At 41.8% G+C, this 15559-nt stretch overlaps 1 protein-coding gene across 2 annotated transcripts in view; it reads right to left on the bottom strand.

Moving 5' to 3' along the window:
• LOC137355387 (glutamate receptor ionotropic, delta-1-like) overlaps nt 1-15559 on the bottom strand; it is a 410432-nt gene that overhangs the window by 92890 nt on the left and 301983 nt on the right. For both annotated transcript variants that reach the window (XM_068020382.1, XM_068020381.1), the window contains exon 6: nt 7431-7550. In XM_068020382.1, the coding sequence (XP_067876483.1) occupies nt 7431-7550 (120 nt within the window). The remainder of the gene's footprint in view (nt 1-7430; nt 7551-15559) is intronic.

Here is a 15559-nt window from a genome sequence, read left to right as displayed (position 1 = left end):
ACTGGATAGGTTTTGTTTTATAATAAACTGACAATTTTGTTGTTTATTAAAGAAAGCTGGTTGGTGTATTTTATTCTGGGATAAAGAGTACAGGATATGATTGACCGAATCGATAACTGGGTAAACATTAAAAAAAATGTTGTGACCTGTGGAGAAGTGGGACAAGAAAAGACAGTGCACTCCTCCCACCTCGGTCGTAACAGGATAAATAAAATTCTCATCTCTACACTGTTTCTTTTGACAATTATCTTAAAACTGTGTCCTTTAGTTACCGACCCTCTTATCAGTGGAAACAGTATCTCCTTATTTACCCTCTTGATTTTGAACACCTCTAATAAATCTTCTCTTAACCTTCTCTGCTCTAAGCAGAACAATCCCAGCTTCTCCAGTTTCTCCACATATCACAAGTCCCTCATCCCTAATGCCATTGTAACAAGTCTCCTCTGTATCCTTTTGAAGGCCTTAACTTTCTAAGGTGTGGCTGTTTTTTCTAACTATGCTGCCATGAAACTAACTGTGACTTTGGAAGGAGATTGGGAGGTTTTATTACTGATGAACTCCCAGCACTGCAGGACTGGTACGGTTAGCAGAGAATACAGAATATTTTAATTGACGCTGCTAGCTAAAGGATGAGTTATGAAGCTGTGCAGCCCTAATAGTACAAATAGGTAAACAAGAAAATAGTGTACATGCTACTTTTTTGGAAGCAATGCTGAGGGAATACTATACAAGATGTATTTGAAACTGGGGTATAAAGTATTGTCAGCTGTCATAGAATCCTAGTATAATGGAGGAATGCTGAATTTGTTCGCATGACCTTCCTTTCCTTAATTTAGCACAGACATTACTTTATTAATGCTGATATTACGACAAAAGATCATCATAGGAATGCATTAAGCCTCCATTCGTATCACCGAGCACAAGTTCGAGGCTCAGAAGTCAAGTCTGACTCCCCCTTCAATTTTCAGGATATAATATGGATTCATGGAGCCAGAGCAAAGCAAAGACTAGTGACTATTGGTTGCCTCTACATCCTCAGCATGCTTCATAAATGTTGATCTCCATTGCACTTGGTCACATCAACTTTTGCAATCATTCCCTTGACTACACCAGCACATTGTCCAACTTGAAGAGCTTCCTAAGGTGTTCAACTGAGATTTGAACCATCCATTAGATTCTTGGACATATGATTAGGACTAACCCCCATAAGTGTATGCTTACTTGAGGGATGTGTTGTGGAATAATTTTGTTCTTAAACGTTCTAATGGTAAACAGTGATGTTATATTCTAGTCGTTGATTCTGTTCATTCAATTCATTTTCCTCCCAGATTTACCAATGTAAAAGTTAAATATCTTTACAACTCATAATCAAAAGGCAATATTAAATAATTGCCTCTTAAATGTTTTTAATTATGTGTTTAATGTGGCATCTCTCTAAATGAATGACAGCACTCGGTCCCTAATTGCTGGCCATCCTTAACCTTCATGTAGCAATTTATTTTGTTTGCACTATTCTTGATTTCTTTTGCAGAAAGATCATTGATTCTAATAGACTTTCTTCATCAGTGACAGCAGCTTGCACAATCTGGACACTTGCCTTGTCAGGTAATGGAGAATCCATTCTCAGTTCTTTCCTTTTAATGTTAAACCATTGAACATGTACAGTAAGGAGAACACTGAAACCCCCTCAAATATCTGCAGGGAGAGGAGACAGGGAGGAGTATCACTGTGTGTAGAATACCATGATTGGGTTCATGAGGGATTCCCTTTGCAGATTGTTTCAAAGTATTTAAGATGCTGCTATAAATAGCAACCAGAGCAATTCTCCCCACTCCAGCCAGACAATGTATCTTCCCATCAATCCTTTTATTTCATCTATTGTCATTCAGCTACAGTGCTGCTTGGCGCCTCCGTGCACTTTTTTGCGATTGCGCACTGTGCTTACAAATATCACCCATCAATAGCAAAAGGCCATTAAAACAAACCGTTAACAATACCAATTAAGTGCATAATTATATTTTATGCAAACACACAAAGCATAGTCCATAAACTAAATCACCGGGCCAAATTTTCATTCTGGGGTCGGGAACCTGACACCTCGAACATTTCCAGGTCCCGACCCCAGAGTGATGCAACGCAGTTTTCTAAGTGTCAGCCACTAACTGGCCCGGAGTCAAGCTTGGTGCCTAATTAGGGGCGCTGGGTGCAGGCAGGAAGCAGCAGCTAGGCACGGAGGGGTAATTTAAAAGGCAAATGGCAGCCATGACTGGGCTTGACCTTCCCTTTGGAAATGCATGAGCAGCAGATAGCAGAGGGCCACCGCTGGTTTGGGCAGCCGTGCCCAGGCATCCCCACATTTTTCTGTTGCCTCTCTTGAGACACTGATCCAGGCTGTGGCGGACAGGAGAGCTGTGCTCTTCCGTCCATCTAAGAGAGCTCCAGCGAGCCAGACCAAGCAGGCATGGCTACAGGTAGCTGCGGATGCCAAATCTCATGTTCCTCTCAACAGTCCAAATACACTCTCCTCACAAAATCAAGCCTCTCAGCTCTCGTGATGGCAACTCTGTGCCACTGCATGAGCAACTGAGTTTGAATCTCCCCTTTTATACAACGCTTTCACACTGCAGACATGAGCACTAATGGTTCCCCGCTATGTTCCCGATAGCTACGCTCAAATGTATCCCAGACCCTCGTGTTCCCCATGCATACCATTTGAAAATTGTTAACTGTTGCTTATCAAGCACCACAAAGAGATCAAGAAGTAATTAATTGGAGGCGTGCAGGTTGCTGGCAATCCCCTCCCTTTGAAAATCCAATCGCGTTACTGAGGCGTCGGGAACCAGTGACACCTTCCAAGTGCGTGATTTTCTGGGCCCGTCCACACTCAAACTCACCCCCACGGCAATTGAAAATTTAGCCCACCATGTGGGATTTTAAGACCTTCAAACCTGTTTGTGGCCTCTCCAGCAATGCAAGTGATTCTTAGCCTTACAGTCAATCCATGCAATGCCGAGCAGTGAGACTTACGCTGCAGTATTCTTACAGAATGTTTTAGCTAGATCAGTCAGTAATTTCACATTGAACTTTTCACTTGGGCACTTCAGTTCTCTTCGTTCTGCATTCTAGCCTTCCTTAACTTTTGCTGTGTATACGGAAAAAGACGAGACATAATAACAGCGCACTGCGGTGCACAATTGATGGGACATTGCCCTTTCAGAGGTACAACGTGCATTTGAATTCTGGTCAGACTTGCAGGATGGAAGTTTTCTCTCCAAAGCTATAAGATTCCAAGTGAAGTGAATTGGAGCAGCCACAAATACAGAGAAAACAAGCAAAAGCCAACTATAATCAGGAGTGATCCAACTCAGATTAATCACTTGGGCCTCAATGAAGTGAAGGTTCCACACAGGCTAAAAGGGCTCAAAGCAGGAAAATACCAAGCAACAGATGGTATTTACCTTCGGGTATTAACGTTTGTGGAGTGCTAACGGTTACCCTGACACAATCAAGATCTGCTAGGAGGTTCCACAGATTGGAATGAAGCTACTGTTGTAACCAGAAAAGAGTAACAAAACAGATTAACGTTAACACCAGTACTGGGCAGAACAGGTGAACTGATCAGGAGCACATTTGACAATTATGTGCATGATAATTTGCATGTGATGGTAAACAGCAGTCAGCACGGAATCAGAAGGGGAGAATTCTACTAGGCCAACCCCCTGACATTTTTGAGTAAGTGACATCTCAAGGAAACTGTGGTCTTGTGATTTTGGATACCTTGAGCTAATGAAACCATCTGAAAAGTTCCACACGAAAGGCTGCTTACATAAGCGTCAAGTACTGAGAACTGAAGGAGAGGAAGCAGTAACCAGTGGTTTGAGGAAGTGATATCAGAGTGGGGGAAATGCTGAACAAATGCTCAAGGGATCAATGTCAGGACTGTTACTGTTCATTAATTTATATCAGCCAGTTAGATCTAGAAAGTCAATTAGTCAGAGCTAAAGACAATCCTACAGTAGGGGATGGGGCTGAGTCAAGCACTCACAAAACAATCAAGACAACATGTGTAATTGGGACAAACAATTTGTTGTCTTTAGGTTCCATTGCTTTTCCACTTAAACAGCAGAGGTTACGGAAGATTAGAGTTCAGAAGGAAGATAACTGAAGTATCGGAGTCAAAAGTTGTGTGAAATTATGACACATCTACTCTATAAATAGTGTTGAAATAGGTTAAGGATGAAGTTGAGTGAGATTTAAGGGTCTTAGCGGACTCATGATTTAACATGACTGGTCACTGCGCAGCAGGCTCCTTAGACAGCACCTTCCAAACCCGCGACCTCTACCAACTAGAAGGATAAGGGCAGCAAATACATGGGAACACCACCAGCTGCAAGTTCCCCTCCAAGCCACACACCATCCTGACTTGGAACTATATCGCTGTTCCTTCACTGTCATTAGGTCAAAATCCTGGAACTCCCTTCCTTACAGCACTGTGGGTGTACCTACACCCCAAGGACTGCAGCAGTTCATGAAGGCAGCTCACCACCGCCTTCTCAAGGGCAATTAGGGATGGGCAATAAATGCTAGTCCAGTCAGTGATGCCCACATTCCTCAATGAATAAAAAAAAGGAATCAACACAGCCAAGAGAATGTTAATTCATATTGCTAAATCAGTAGAGGATGTCATGTTGAAATCAGATCTTCAGTACTGTGTATGGTTTTAATCACAGATAGGAGTGACATCCAACAACAGATCACCAACAGCAAAGGATCAAGTTGGTGATCTCCAGTTGGATGTCTGCAGAATGTTGGGGTCTTCAGCCTTAAAAAAAACAATTGAGAGAGGACCTCATCTGAGATAGTTAACGGTACAGAAAAGGTAAAACTGCTTAAGTGAAATACATACTCAATTGGCAAAAGAATAATTAAGACTGATGTGAGGAAACTCTTTCAAGGGAGTTCAATGGGTGGAATAAATCTCCAATCTCGTATCAGAGGCAAAGTCGTGGTGTCTTTTATTTTGATGATGAGTCTTGGCTTTCTTGGCTAATTTGGAGTGAATCCTCCTCATCTGCTCTTAAATTGTGACCTCAGGATCAACAGCTTCAGGAAGCAAACCATTGGGTAGCACAGCTGGTTAACCTCTGATCAAGAAAGAATTCTGAATGATGGACATCCCAGCAGCTAAAGCCGTTTCTCCCTTTGCTCCATCATCAGACCCAAGACCGTGACTCAGAACCTAAAGAAATGACTTTTTCATCCTAATTATTACTGTTATGAAAGTGCTTCCATTTTAAAATATTTTTTGAGGACTTGTGTTTAAATATTGTGGAAATTGATTCATTTGAAAGACTGAAGAGATTCCATAGTTGCTGGACTTTGCTTTTTTTAAAAAAAGTCACTGGAAGGACTTGGGGACTTTGTTTAAAAACACACTTACTGGAAGTCACATATCTTAAGCTAAGTAAACAACAGGAGCCTTCTGACTAAGGGAGTTGTTTACAGAGAAGTGACATGTCAAGATTTATGGTGGTCAAGAGTTGGTTTCGTTTGGATATTGTTTTTGTTCAGTTGGGGGTCAGCCTGCTAAGAGAGAAGCCACCAGCACGTCCTTTTTCCACTTCTTTGAGAAACCCTGAGAAGCCAGTGTGATAGCTGAAACCCCGGTGCAGTGATTCTCCTGGAAAGCATGCCAGACAAACCCGCGTCGTCACCTGAAAAGAACTGCTCTAAAAAGATCCCAGTGACAGCCGTCTACGCGTATTTGGACGCCAGAATAAGGGAGCACCTAGGACATACCATATCTAATCCTTTTCCTTCAAGAATTAGCAAGTATTAACCGTTGTCTGTCTGCATGTGTGTGTTGGGTTAATTTAGAAGGAAACTTTCATATTTCATCCTGTGTGTTAAAAGGCTTTGCATCTGTATTGAATAAGTCTGGTTTTATAATAAATTAATAATTTTGTTGTTTATTAAAGAAACCTGGTTGGTGGATTTTATTCTGAAACTAAAATAAAGTAGATAATTGGCCATATCAGTAACTGGGGTAAAACATTTAAATATATGTTGTGACCCACGGAGAAGTGGAACCAGAGAAAGACAGTGCACTCCTCCAGCCTCCGTTGGAACATTACAACAAGAATTTACAGTATCTTCCATCCAGGCACCAATCTCCAAAACTATTTCATTTTTGGATAGCATCAAAAACAAAAAAAAACTGTCTCCCCCTCTACCTTAATCCTGCGACCCACAGCCTGACTGAGGTTACAATCAGATCAGTCATGATCTTATTGAATGGTGGAGCAGACTTGAGGGGCCGAGTGACCTACTCCTGCTCCTAATTCATATGTTTGTATGTACCTGCTGTTCTAGTCCTCAACGGATGTGATAGATTATTAGGTCATTTCAACTGTAGTATTTTTTGGCATTTGAATTTTTCCCACAGAGAAGCCGACACATGGGTTAAAGCACTGACTACAAACATAGCAAAGTGATAGATGGCATTTTTCAACCAGTCTCTGCTGAGCATGGATTTACAGCACAACAGTGACCATAATTTGGCACACAAATCAATTTTCTTTGATTCATTTATGGGATGTGAGCATTGCTAGCAAGGCCAACAATTATTGCCCATCACTAATTGCCCTTGAGAAGGTGGTGCTGAGCTGCCTACTTGAACTGCTGCAGTCCATGTGGTGTAGATACACCCACAGTGCTGTTAGGGAGGGAGTTCCAGGATTTTGTCCCAGTGACAGTGAAGGAACGGCGATATAGCTCCAAGTCAGGATGGTGTGTGACTTGGAGGGGAACTTGTAGGTGGTCATGTTCCCATGCATCTGCTGCCCTTTGTCTAGGTGATAGAGGCTGTGGGTTTGGAAGGTACTGTTGAAGGAACTGTGGCGAGTTGTTACAATGCATCTTGCATATGGTGCACACTGCTGCCACTGTGTGTCAGTGGTGGAGGGAGTGAATGTTGAAGGTGGTGGATGGGGTGCCAATCAAGTCAGCTGCTTTGTCCTGGATGGTATCGAGGTTCTTTAGTGTTGGTGAAGATGTGCTCATCCAGGCAACTGGACAGTATTGCATCACATTCCTGACTTGTGCCTTGTAGATGGTGAACAGGCTTTGGGGAATCAAGAGGTGAGTTACACAGGGGGCAGTAAGTCAAAGGCTAGTTTGTAGTGAATGACAACTGGTACAAAAGAATGAAACTGTAACAAGTATTAAGAAAAATTATCACAAGCAGATTTTCAAAATGACATGGACTCAATAAAAACAGTACAGAGGTAATGCTTTCCATGGGTCAGAAATAACAGTGGCTAAAGTCCTAAAATTGTAGAATCTGTTTTCTGTAGTTTTTACGTTTGTTCAAGTTGTATACTGTACTAGTTGGTAGTGTGCAATAAGGAGAAAAAGAGATATGTATTTACCCTTCGAATATCTTTTCCAAAGGTCTCACTGTAACTGGTGCCAAGGATCTCAAAATTAACATTGGTGTTAGATGCACCATCTGCGAATCCCATGGCTCCCGTCAGTCCAATAATTTGACCCTAGGGAAAGTAGGAGAGAGGACAGTGACTGAATACACAAGAACAGCATCACACAATTTCTGCTCCCCCCAGCAGCACGTGCTCATTTAGAGCACTGATCCTGAACATTGAATGCAACCCATAATCCAATAAAAATTCTGGATAACATCCCTGGGGGAACAGTAACTTCAACACAAGCTGCCACGAGCCATATAATGAGTACTTTAGACATACAGTTGGATCCAGATCATGGCATTAGGCTCTAATAGACTTCAACATCTTCAAGAAAGTCCGATAATCACTCTTGTTATATAGAATCTTAATGAACCAATTCACTTCCATTTACTTGCACAATGTATCATTTAATTGAGTCACATCCATCCATTTGAGTCTATGGAGGGAGAGCAGATCAATAGAATTAGTATTGGATTGCTTTACTAAATGGCTCATGCAGATAATGTTGGCCAAATAAACTTCTCTGTACTATAAACTCCTAAGATTCAATGTAGAACCTGACCCTAAATAGATTTAAAAGAATTCAAATAGAACCACTCACATCCAATTCATACCCATTACATAAAATATCATGTACAAAACCAGTTTCCATTAATTCCCATTATATATAATAGTGTGACCTGGCCAACAGTTATCCTCAACCAACAAAACTAAAATGGATTATCTGGTCATTTGCTTGTTACTTGTGGGAGCTAACGGTGTGTGAATTGGTTTTTGTGTCCCTACATTACAATAATAACTACATTTCAAAAATTACTTCATAGACTGTAAAGTACTTTGGGACATGCTGAGGTCATGAAAGTGCTGTATAAATGCAAGTTCTTTCTTCCTTTTACAACATCAGCTCCCTTTCATTACCATTATATTGAATTCTAATTGGTGAAAATTGCTTCCTATGCATTCCCAGTATAAAGATTCTTCACCTTGCTCTCATGCTGACCTGTCTGCCCTCAGCCTCTAGCAGTGTTCCAATGAAGCTCAATGTAAGTTTGAGGAACAGCACCTCATCTTTCAATTTGTCACTTTACAGCCTTCCAGACTCAACATGGAGTGCAACAATTTCCGAACATAATTTCTGCCCATATTTTGTTCCCTTTTCCTTTGCAGGTTTTGGTTTTACTCTTGTTTTTCTCTTGTTTTTGCTTTTGGACGGCAGCCGTTCCCCGTTCTGCCATTCACACCTTCCCCAACATATCTTTTATTTCTTTACTTGCCCCATTACCACTCCCTTTGGCTTTTCACCACCCTTTAATCTCTCCTGTCTTCCAACCTATCACAGACCTTCCATTTTGTTCTTTTGCCACCCTCCCCCTTTTCATTTGCTTAAAACCTATTACATTTCTAACTTTTCCCAGTTCTGATGCAAAGTCATCAACCTGAAACATTAACTCTGCTTCTGTCTCCACAGATACTGCCTGATCTGCTGAGCATTTCCAGCATTTTCTGTTTTTATTACAGATTTGTTGAACCGGGAATGAATGATACATGGGTAAATGGGTAGTCTTCATCCAAACACAACTTGTCAGATTACTGGTTTGCTCATTTTTGGGTGACTGAAAGTTATGGGTTACTGAACACTCAGTTGGACACATCTCTAATTTTCTTTTGCAATCAAGTAGCCTCTTGCAATTTTGAAATGGTAGGCTTTTTCACTGAGTCAGTTGCAAGCTGAGTAACACTCAGCCTGAGTGATGCGGGGAATGGGAGGCTATTTTGTGCACTGGATCCCATATAATAGAGTAAATTGGAACTGGTTTTGTCTATTGGGATTCTGGACTGGAAGTGAATGAGTCACTGGTTGTTTGTACAATTGGGATGTGGTTTTGTATCTTGTATTTCTTTATATGACATGGAATGGGAGGTGAGTTGAAATAGTGGAATTCTGCAAATCAATTTTCACAAGCAGACGGTAGAATCTGATTTAGTCAGGGTTTGAAGCAGCACTTGGCACTGATTGGCAAACTAATTACATAATTATCAGGACACATTGCTAATAACAACAGGAACGTGCCTGAAAGATGTATGGCGCTGTTACCCAACCATCTGTGATCACACATAAAACCTGTCATTTGTAGTCTGATATATTTTCCAAATGCTGTTGTATTTGTAAAAGAGAGCAACCATCAAGAAACATAAAATAACATGACTTTATAGGGTAAAAGTCCCTCTTCATTCTTCTCCATTACCCCATATATTCCAGTGCCAATTCTTGGAGATTGGCTGATCTGGTGCTGTGCCTCCAGTAAGAGATATGCCCAGCAACTGTGACTCTTGTTCCCCCTCCTGTCCCACACAAAGTACTTTCCTCTGTTCCGTGGCTGCATGACTAAGATTAGAAACTTGCTGGAGCAGATCAAAACTGTGCTTTACACTGCAAGCACTCCTACACACTGACCTATAATTCCATTTTATTTATTTCCTTCCCAACTTCAACCAGCTCCACTAAGTCATTATGTAAAAGCAAAGAAATAAATCTAAATAAGAAATCATGGAGTCACTACAGCACAGAAGGAGGCCATTCAACCCGGTGAGACCATGCCAGCTCTCAATAGGAAATACTATTGTTTGACCATTTTAAATGCTCATTAGCACAAACTGAAGTGGAAATGTGATAAATCTAGTCAAACAGTCCCATTTATTAACATTTATAGAACAGAAAGGGACATTAGTTGGAATTTCAGATTTCATTCTGGTATAATATATAAATTCTGTTACGAGGCAAAGAAGGATTGGTTAAAGAAAGTTAAAGAAAATAGAGGCTTAGTGAATTACTCAAATTCACAAATCCAACATATGGGGAGTGTAGACAAAGACTTGATGCAGTGCTGGGTGGGTGAGTGCCATCCTAGAGGGGTGAAGTCTTATGGGCCAAATGGATTTTGCTGATCTTGCTGAATTCTCTATGACTTGATATCAAAATCCTTTTCTCAATTCCAGGTAGAGGGTGAAGCTATCTCAAACAAGCTTGATTTCATAAAAATAAGAAAATTATAGCAGGAGAGGGGAATAGTTGTTTCTCTTTGAAAAGAGACTTTAATGTGAACAGTACTATACTGGTCAGTGTGCTGTTACTATTAAATGAGGAGAGTAGACTTTGGGTCAAAGTAACAGGTGTTTATTTACAGGGGTCTTATCTCTAAGGTGAACACCGAGCAACACGAGGTTCAGACTCGTGACATCACATCCTGTGATGATGCTTAAGGTCTATATACATAATTACCCAGCAACAGCTTATGTACATAATACTACATTTCCCCCCCAAGTCTCTGACTTAATTCATCAGATCTGTAATGCTGTGGGGTTCTCATGACTCTGTCATAGCGCGTTCTTCTTTCACATGTCTTGGGGTATTGGGTCTTTCAGTTCTTCTTTCTCACTTTCCTGTGGGTGAGTGGAACTACTGGGTGACTCAGGGTCTCTGCTTTCACTGTCTGGCTGATCTATTGTTGGTTGTACCACCATTTCATCAGCTCTCACTGGTAACTGATTGTTTTGCTTTTTCCCCATTTGCTTTTTCTGAGATGGCAGAACCAATGATCTTCTATTTCTCCTTCTCCACCCCTGGTCTGTCTGGACTAGGTAGGATCGAGGATATGGAGATTTGTCCATATTGAACCTGATTTTTAATCCAAACCAAATCTCCAGGTTGTAGGTCTGTTTGATTTTTTGCTCTGTAGTGGCTATCATCATTCTCCGCTTAGATTGACCTCTCTTTCTCTTCTCTAACCCTCACCCTTTCCTGGTCCTCTACACGGATTCATGGCTGAAGGGTTCTTGGGCATACGGGTAATTGTGTCCTCAGTCTCCTGCCGATTAGCAACTCACATGGGACCAACCTGTCCTGGAGTGGTGTTGATCGATTGTTTAATAGTGCCAGCTGAAAATCCGCATTCTTTTTCAGTAGTATTTTCATGGTTCAAATGCCTCTCTCTGCTTTTGCATTCTCCTGGGGGCACCTCAGTGAACTTGTCACATGGGTAAACCCATACATTTCTGCAAAATATTTGAAGGCTTCATTCGCGAATTGTGGACCGTTATTGGAGATCACTAGGTCTAGAATGCAATGTGTGGAGAACATTTCTTTTACTGATTCAGAACTCTAGCCATGTATTGGTTTGACTTCAACCCATCTGGAGTAATAGTCAATGCCAATAAGGAAAAATCTTCCTTTTATGTTCAAACAGGTCCATTCCCAGGCGCTCCCATGGCCTAGATGGGAACGAAGACATCAGTGGCTCTCGAGAGTCTTGTCTGGTGGTAGCGCATGTAATACACCTGGAAATCATGTCTTCCGTCTCCTAGGAAATCCCCAGCCACCATACCAAGTTGCTCGCTCTTCCTCTACACTTGGTGATTCGTAAGTGCCCTTGGTGTAGTTTCTCTCGGATGTCTAACCTTAAGGCCTTTGGAATAACCAGTCTTTCGTCATAGACTGGTAAGTCGTCCACAAAAGTAAGATGGCTTCGTTGCTCATAATACTTCCTTAAAACCGGGTTATTAGGCATATATTCTGGCCAATCATCTTGGCAAAACTGTCTGACTATTTTTTTACAGACTTTGTCCTCTTTCTGTAGGTTTCTAATTTGGCGTAATCTTTCACCAGTTGCCAGTCATAGTTATAGGAAAGACTTCCACTTCCTCCAGGAATGAGACATCTCCCACTTCAGGTATAGCAATTGATGCCTTTGATAATGTGTCAGCTGTCACCTGATGTTTCCCTGGGACATATTCAGTTGTGTCATTTCTCGTTAGGTGTAGATGAAATCTCTGTACCCTTGGGGGTAATTTTGCTAACTCCTTGGAATTAAGCAACATCACTAGTGGCTTGTGATCAGTTTTGATTTTGACCCCGAGGCCCAATATGTATGCCGAAAACTTTTCGCATGCCCATATTGCTTCCTTTTCAATCACTGCGTACCTTCGTTCTGTCTATGACAATGAACGAGAGACAAAGTACACAGGCCTGCGTTGTCCATCTTTCTGAATCTGGAATGGGACTGCACCTAATCCTGTTGATGATGTATCTGTTGTAATAATGGTTACTAGCTCTGGGTCATAATGCGCCAAAACCTCTGATGAAGTCAACATTTCTTTGATCTTCTTGAAAGAATTTTTCTGGCAGTCTCCCCAGCACCAGGCATTACTGCTCTTTAGCAGTTGTTGTTGAGGCTTGTTACTGGCTAGATTTGTGAGGAATTTCCCTACCTGGTTAACCATACCCATGAATTACTGTAGATCTGTTTTTTTCTTTGGCTCTGGGAAATCCTTTATTGCCTTCATCTTCTGTGGATCTAGCTAGATGCCAGACCCATCATTTATGTGGCCAAGGAACCTCACTGTCGACTGTGAGCATACACACTTCACATTTAATGTGAGACTTGCCTTTTGTAAACTGTGTAATTCTGCTCTTATTCTTGTGTCATGTTCCTCTTGGTTTGCTCCATGAGTCAGTACATCATCCATGTGGCAGATGATTCCCTCCAGGCCTTCCAGGATTGTTGACATTGTCCGCTGGAATTTTTCTGGTGCCAACGCAATAACGAATGGCAATCTGTTGAAACAGAATCTACCAAAGGGTGTGATAAAGGTAGTTAACAATTTAGACTCCTCGTCCAAAGGCAACTGCCTGAACCCATTATTTGCGTCTAATTTGGTGAATATGGAGCTTTTTCCCAACTTGGTGAGGCTGTTGTCGACTGACGTCATCGGGTGAATCTCTCTCTCTACAGCTTTATTGAGTTGGGTAAGGTCCACACAAATCCTAATAGATCTGTTTGATTTCTTTAGTGGAACCATCCCAGTGCACCAGCTAGTGGGTTTAGTCACTGCGGAAATAACTCCTTGGTTTAGCGTGGCATCAATTTCCTTCTTCACCTTTTCCAGGAGTGGGTGTGGGACCTTTCTTGGTTCTGCCTCTTTGTTGAGATTTATGTGATACTCTGTTTTTAATTTTCCTAAACCTTCAAATAATTTGGGCAGTTCAGCTCTAAAATCGCTGAGCTGATTGTCTTGTCCCTTGATCTCTTTCACCCTGCATAACAGCTGTAAGGCGAAACTAGCTTTCTTACTGAGTAGTGAACAGGTTTGGTTCTTTATAACATGTAGAGTTTCCAGAATGGTGTTATTCTCGTGTGGTAAGGTTGTGTGTATTTCTCCTACAACCTTTAATTGAATCCCCCTCGGCCCGTATGATTTCTTGTTGGTTTTCCTAAACCTTTCCTTCCTCAGCCAGGGTGTTCTGTTGGATATTACAGAAACTGCTGCTCCTGCATCTAACTTGAAGTTGGTTTTATTTTTCCCCATTAAGATTTCTGCTTCCCAGCAATCTTCATTTTTCTCGTGCACTTCCACAAGTGAGTATTGATCATTTGTTTCTCTTTATTTCATCTGAATTTTTGCTAGTCTGCAGTGTTGGTTTCCTGCTGCAACAGACCTGCTGAAAGTCCTTTTTTTGCACCAAAAACATTCAGCTTCCCAGGCTGGGAACATTTCCCGCCGTTGCCGCTCCCGGCCACACCTACTGCAATTCATTGTTGCTGCCTGTAGGTGTCTTTCCCACCTCCCAGGATTTCTGGTGCCATTATTCTCTAACTTCTCCACAGACTCAACTGATTCTAGAATTTTTGAGGTTGGACTCCCCTGAACCCACCCAAACTAGTCGTCAATTACATTTTTGGAACTCTGCCTGCCTGCTCAACAGAATGGCCGTCTGCAAAATCAAATCCTCTTTCAACTGAAGCTGGTCTGACAGTGCTTCATCTGTGACCCAGATTACTATTCTGTCCCGAATCAGTTCTTCTCACAAGTTCCTGTAGTTGCAATCCTCTGTTATTTTATATAGATCATCAATGAATGAATCGATACTTTCACCCTCTTTTTGGCTGCGATTTTTGAATTTCACCCTTTCCACGATAACATTCTTTCTGATTGTAAAGTATCCCTCCAAGGCTTTTATTACTTCACCATACGGGGTTTCCTTTTCATCGATCCTGAGGGTAGTTAAAAGGTTGTCCGCGCTGTCTCCCAAGGCCAAAAGCAAAACACTGACCTGTTCCCTGTCTGGTCGTGCCGCTGGGCCCGACACAGAACGGTACCTGTCGAATCTTCGAATCTATCTCGGCCACACCTTGGCCTGGTTGGGCCTCGCCACTCGCCCGAAGGTCTCCGGTAAGGGTGTTGACTTCTCCATGCTTCTCTCTGATGTTTTCAATATCTTCTGTCTTTACCACTGCCACCATGTACTATACTGGTCAGTATGCCGTTAATATTAAATGAGGATAGTAGATTTTGGGTCAAAGTAACAGGAGTTTATTTACAGGGGTCTTATCTCTAAGGCATCTACATTAACACTAAGCAACTCAAGGCTCAGACTCATGACATCACATTCTGTGATGATGCTTTAGGTCTATATGAGTAATCTACCCAGAAACAGCTTATGCACATTATACTACATGAACAAGGTGACATTTTGAGGGTTATGAAGGAAACTGACAAAGATGATCCATCAAAAGTATGCACTGTGATGCAAACTTCAAATCACATGGACGCAAACTACAAAATGAGGAAGTGGGAAGTTACAAAGCATGAAGGGAACTTTCCCACCCAAATGATAATAGAATGTGGAATAAATAGTGGGGATGTTCGCTGATGATTGCACAATGTTCAGCACTATTCGTGACTCCTCAGATACTAAAGCAGTCCGTGTCCATGTGTAGCAAGACCTGGACAAAATTCAGGCTTGGCTGATAAGTGGCAAGTAACATTCGCGCCACACAAGTGCCAGGCAATGACCATCTCCAACAAGAGAGAATCTAACCATCGCCCCTTGACATTCAACAGCATTACCATCGCTGAATCCCCCACTATCAACATCCTAGGGGTTACCATTGACCAGAAACTGAACTGGAGTAGCCATATAAATACCGTGACTACAAGAGCAGGTCAGAGGCTAGGAATCCTGAGGCGAGTAACTCACCTCCTGACTCCCCAAAGCCTGTCCACCATCTACAAGGCAC

This window comes from Heterodontus francisci, chromosome 42 (assembly GCF_036365525.1).
Source record: "Heterodontus francisci isolate sHetFra1 chromosome 42, sHetFra1.hap1, whole genome shotgun sequence".
NCBI lineage: Eukaryota > Metazoa > Chordata > Chondrichthyes > Heterodontiformes > Heterodontidae > Heterodontus > Heterodontus francisci.
Note: the sequence above shows the minus strand (reverse complement) of the source record. Positions and strands in the feature narration are given on the sequence as shown.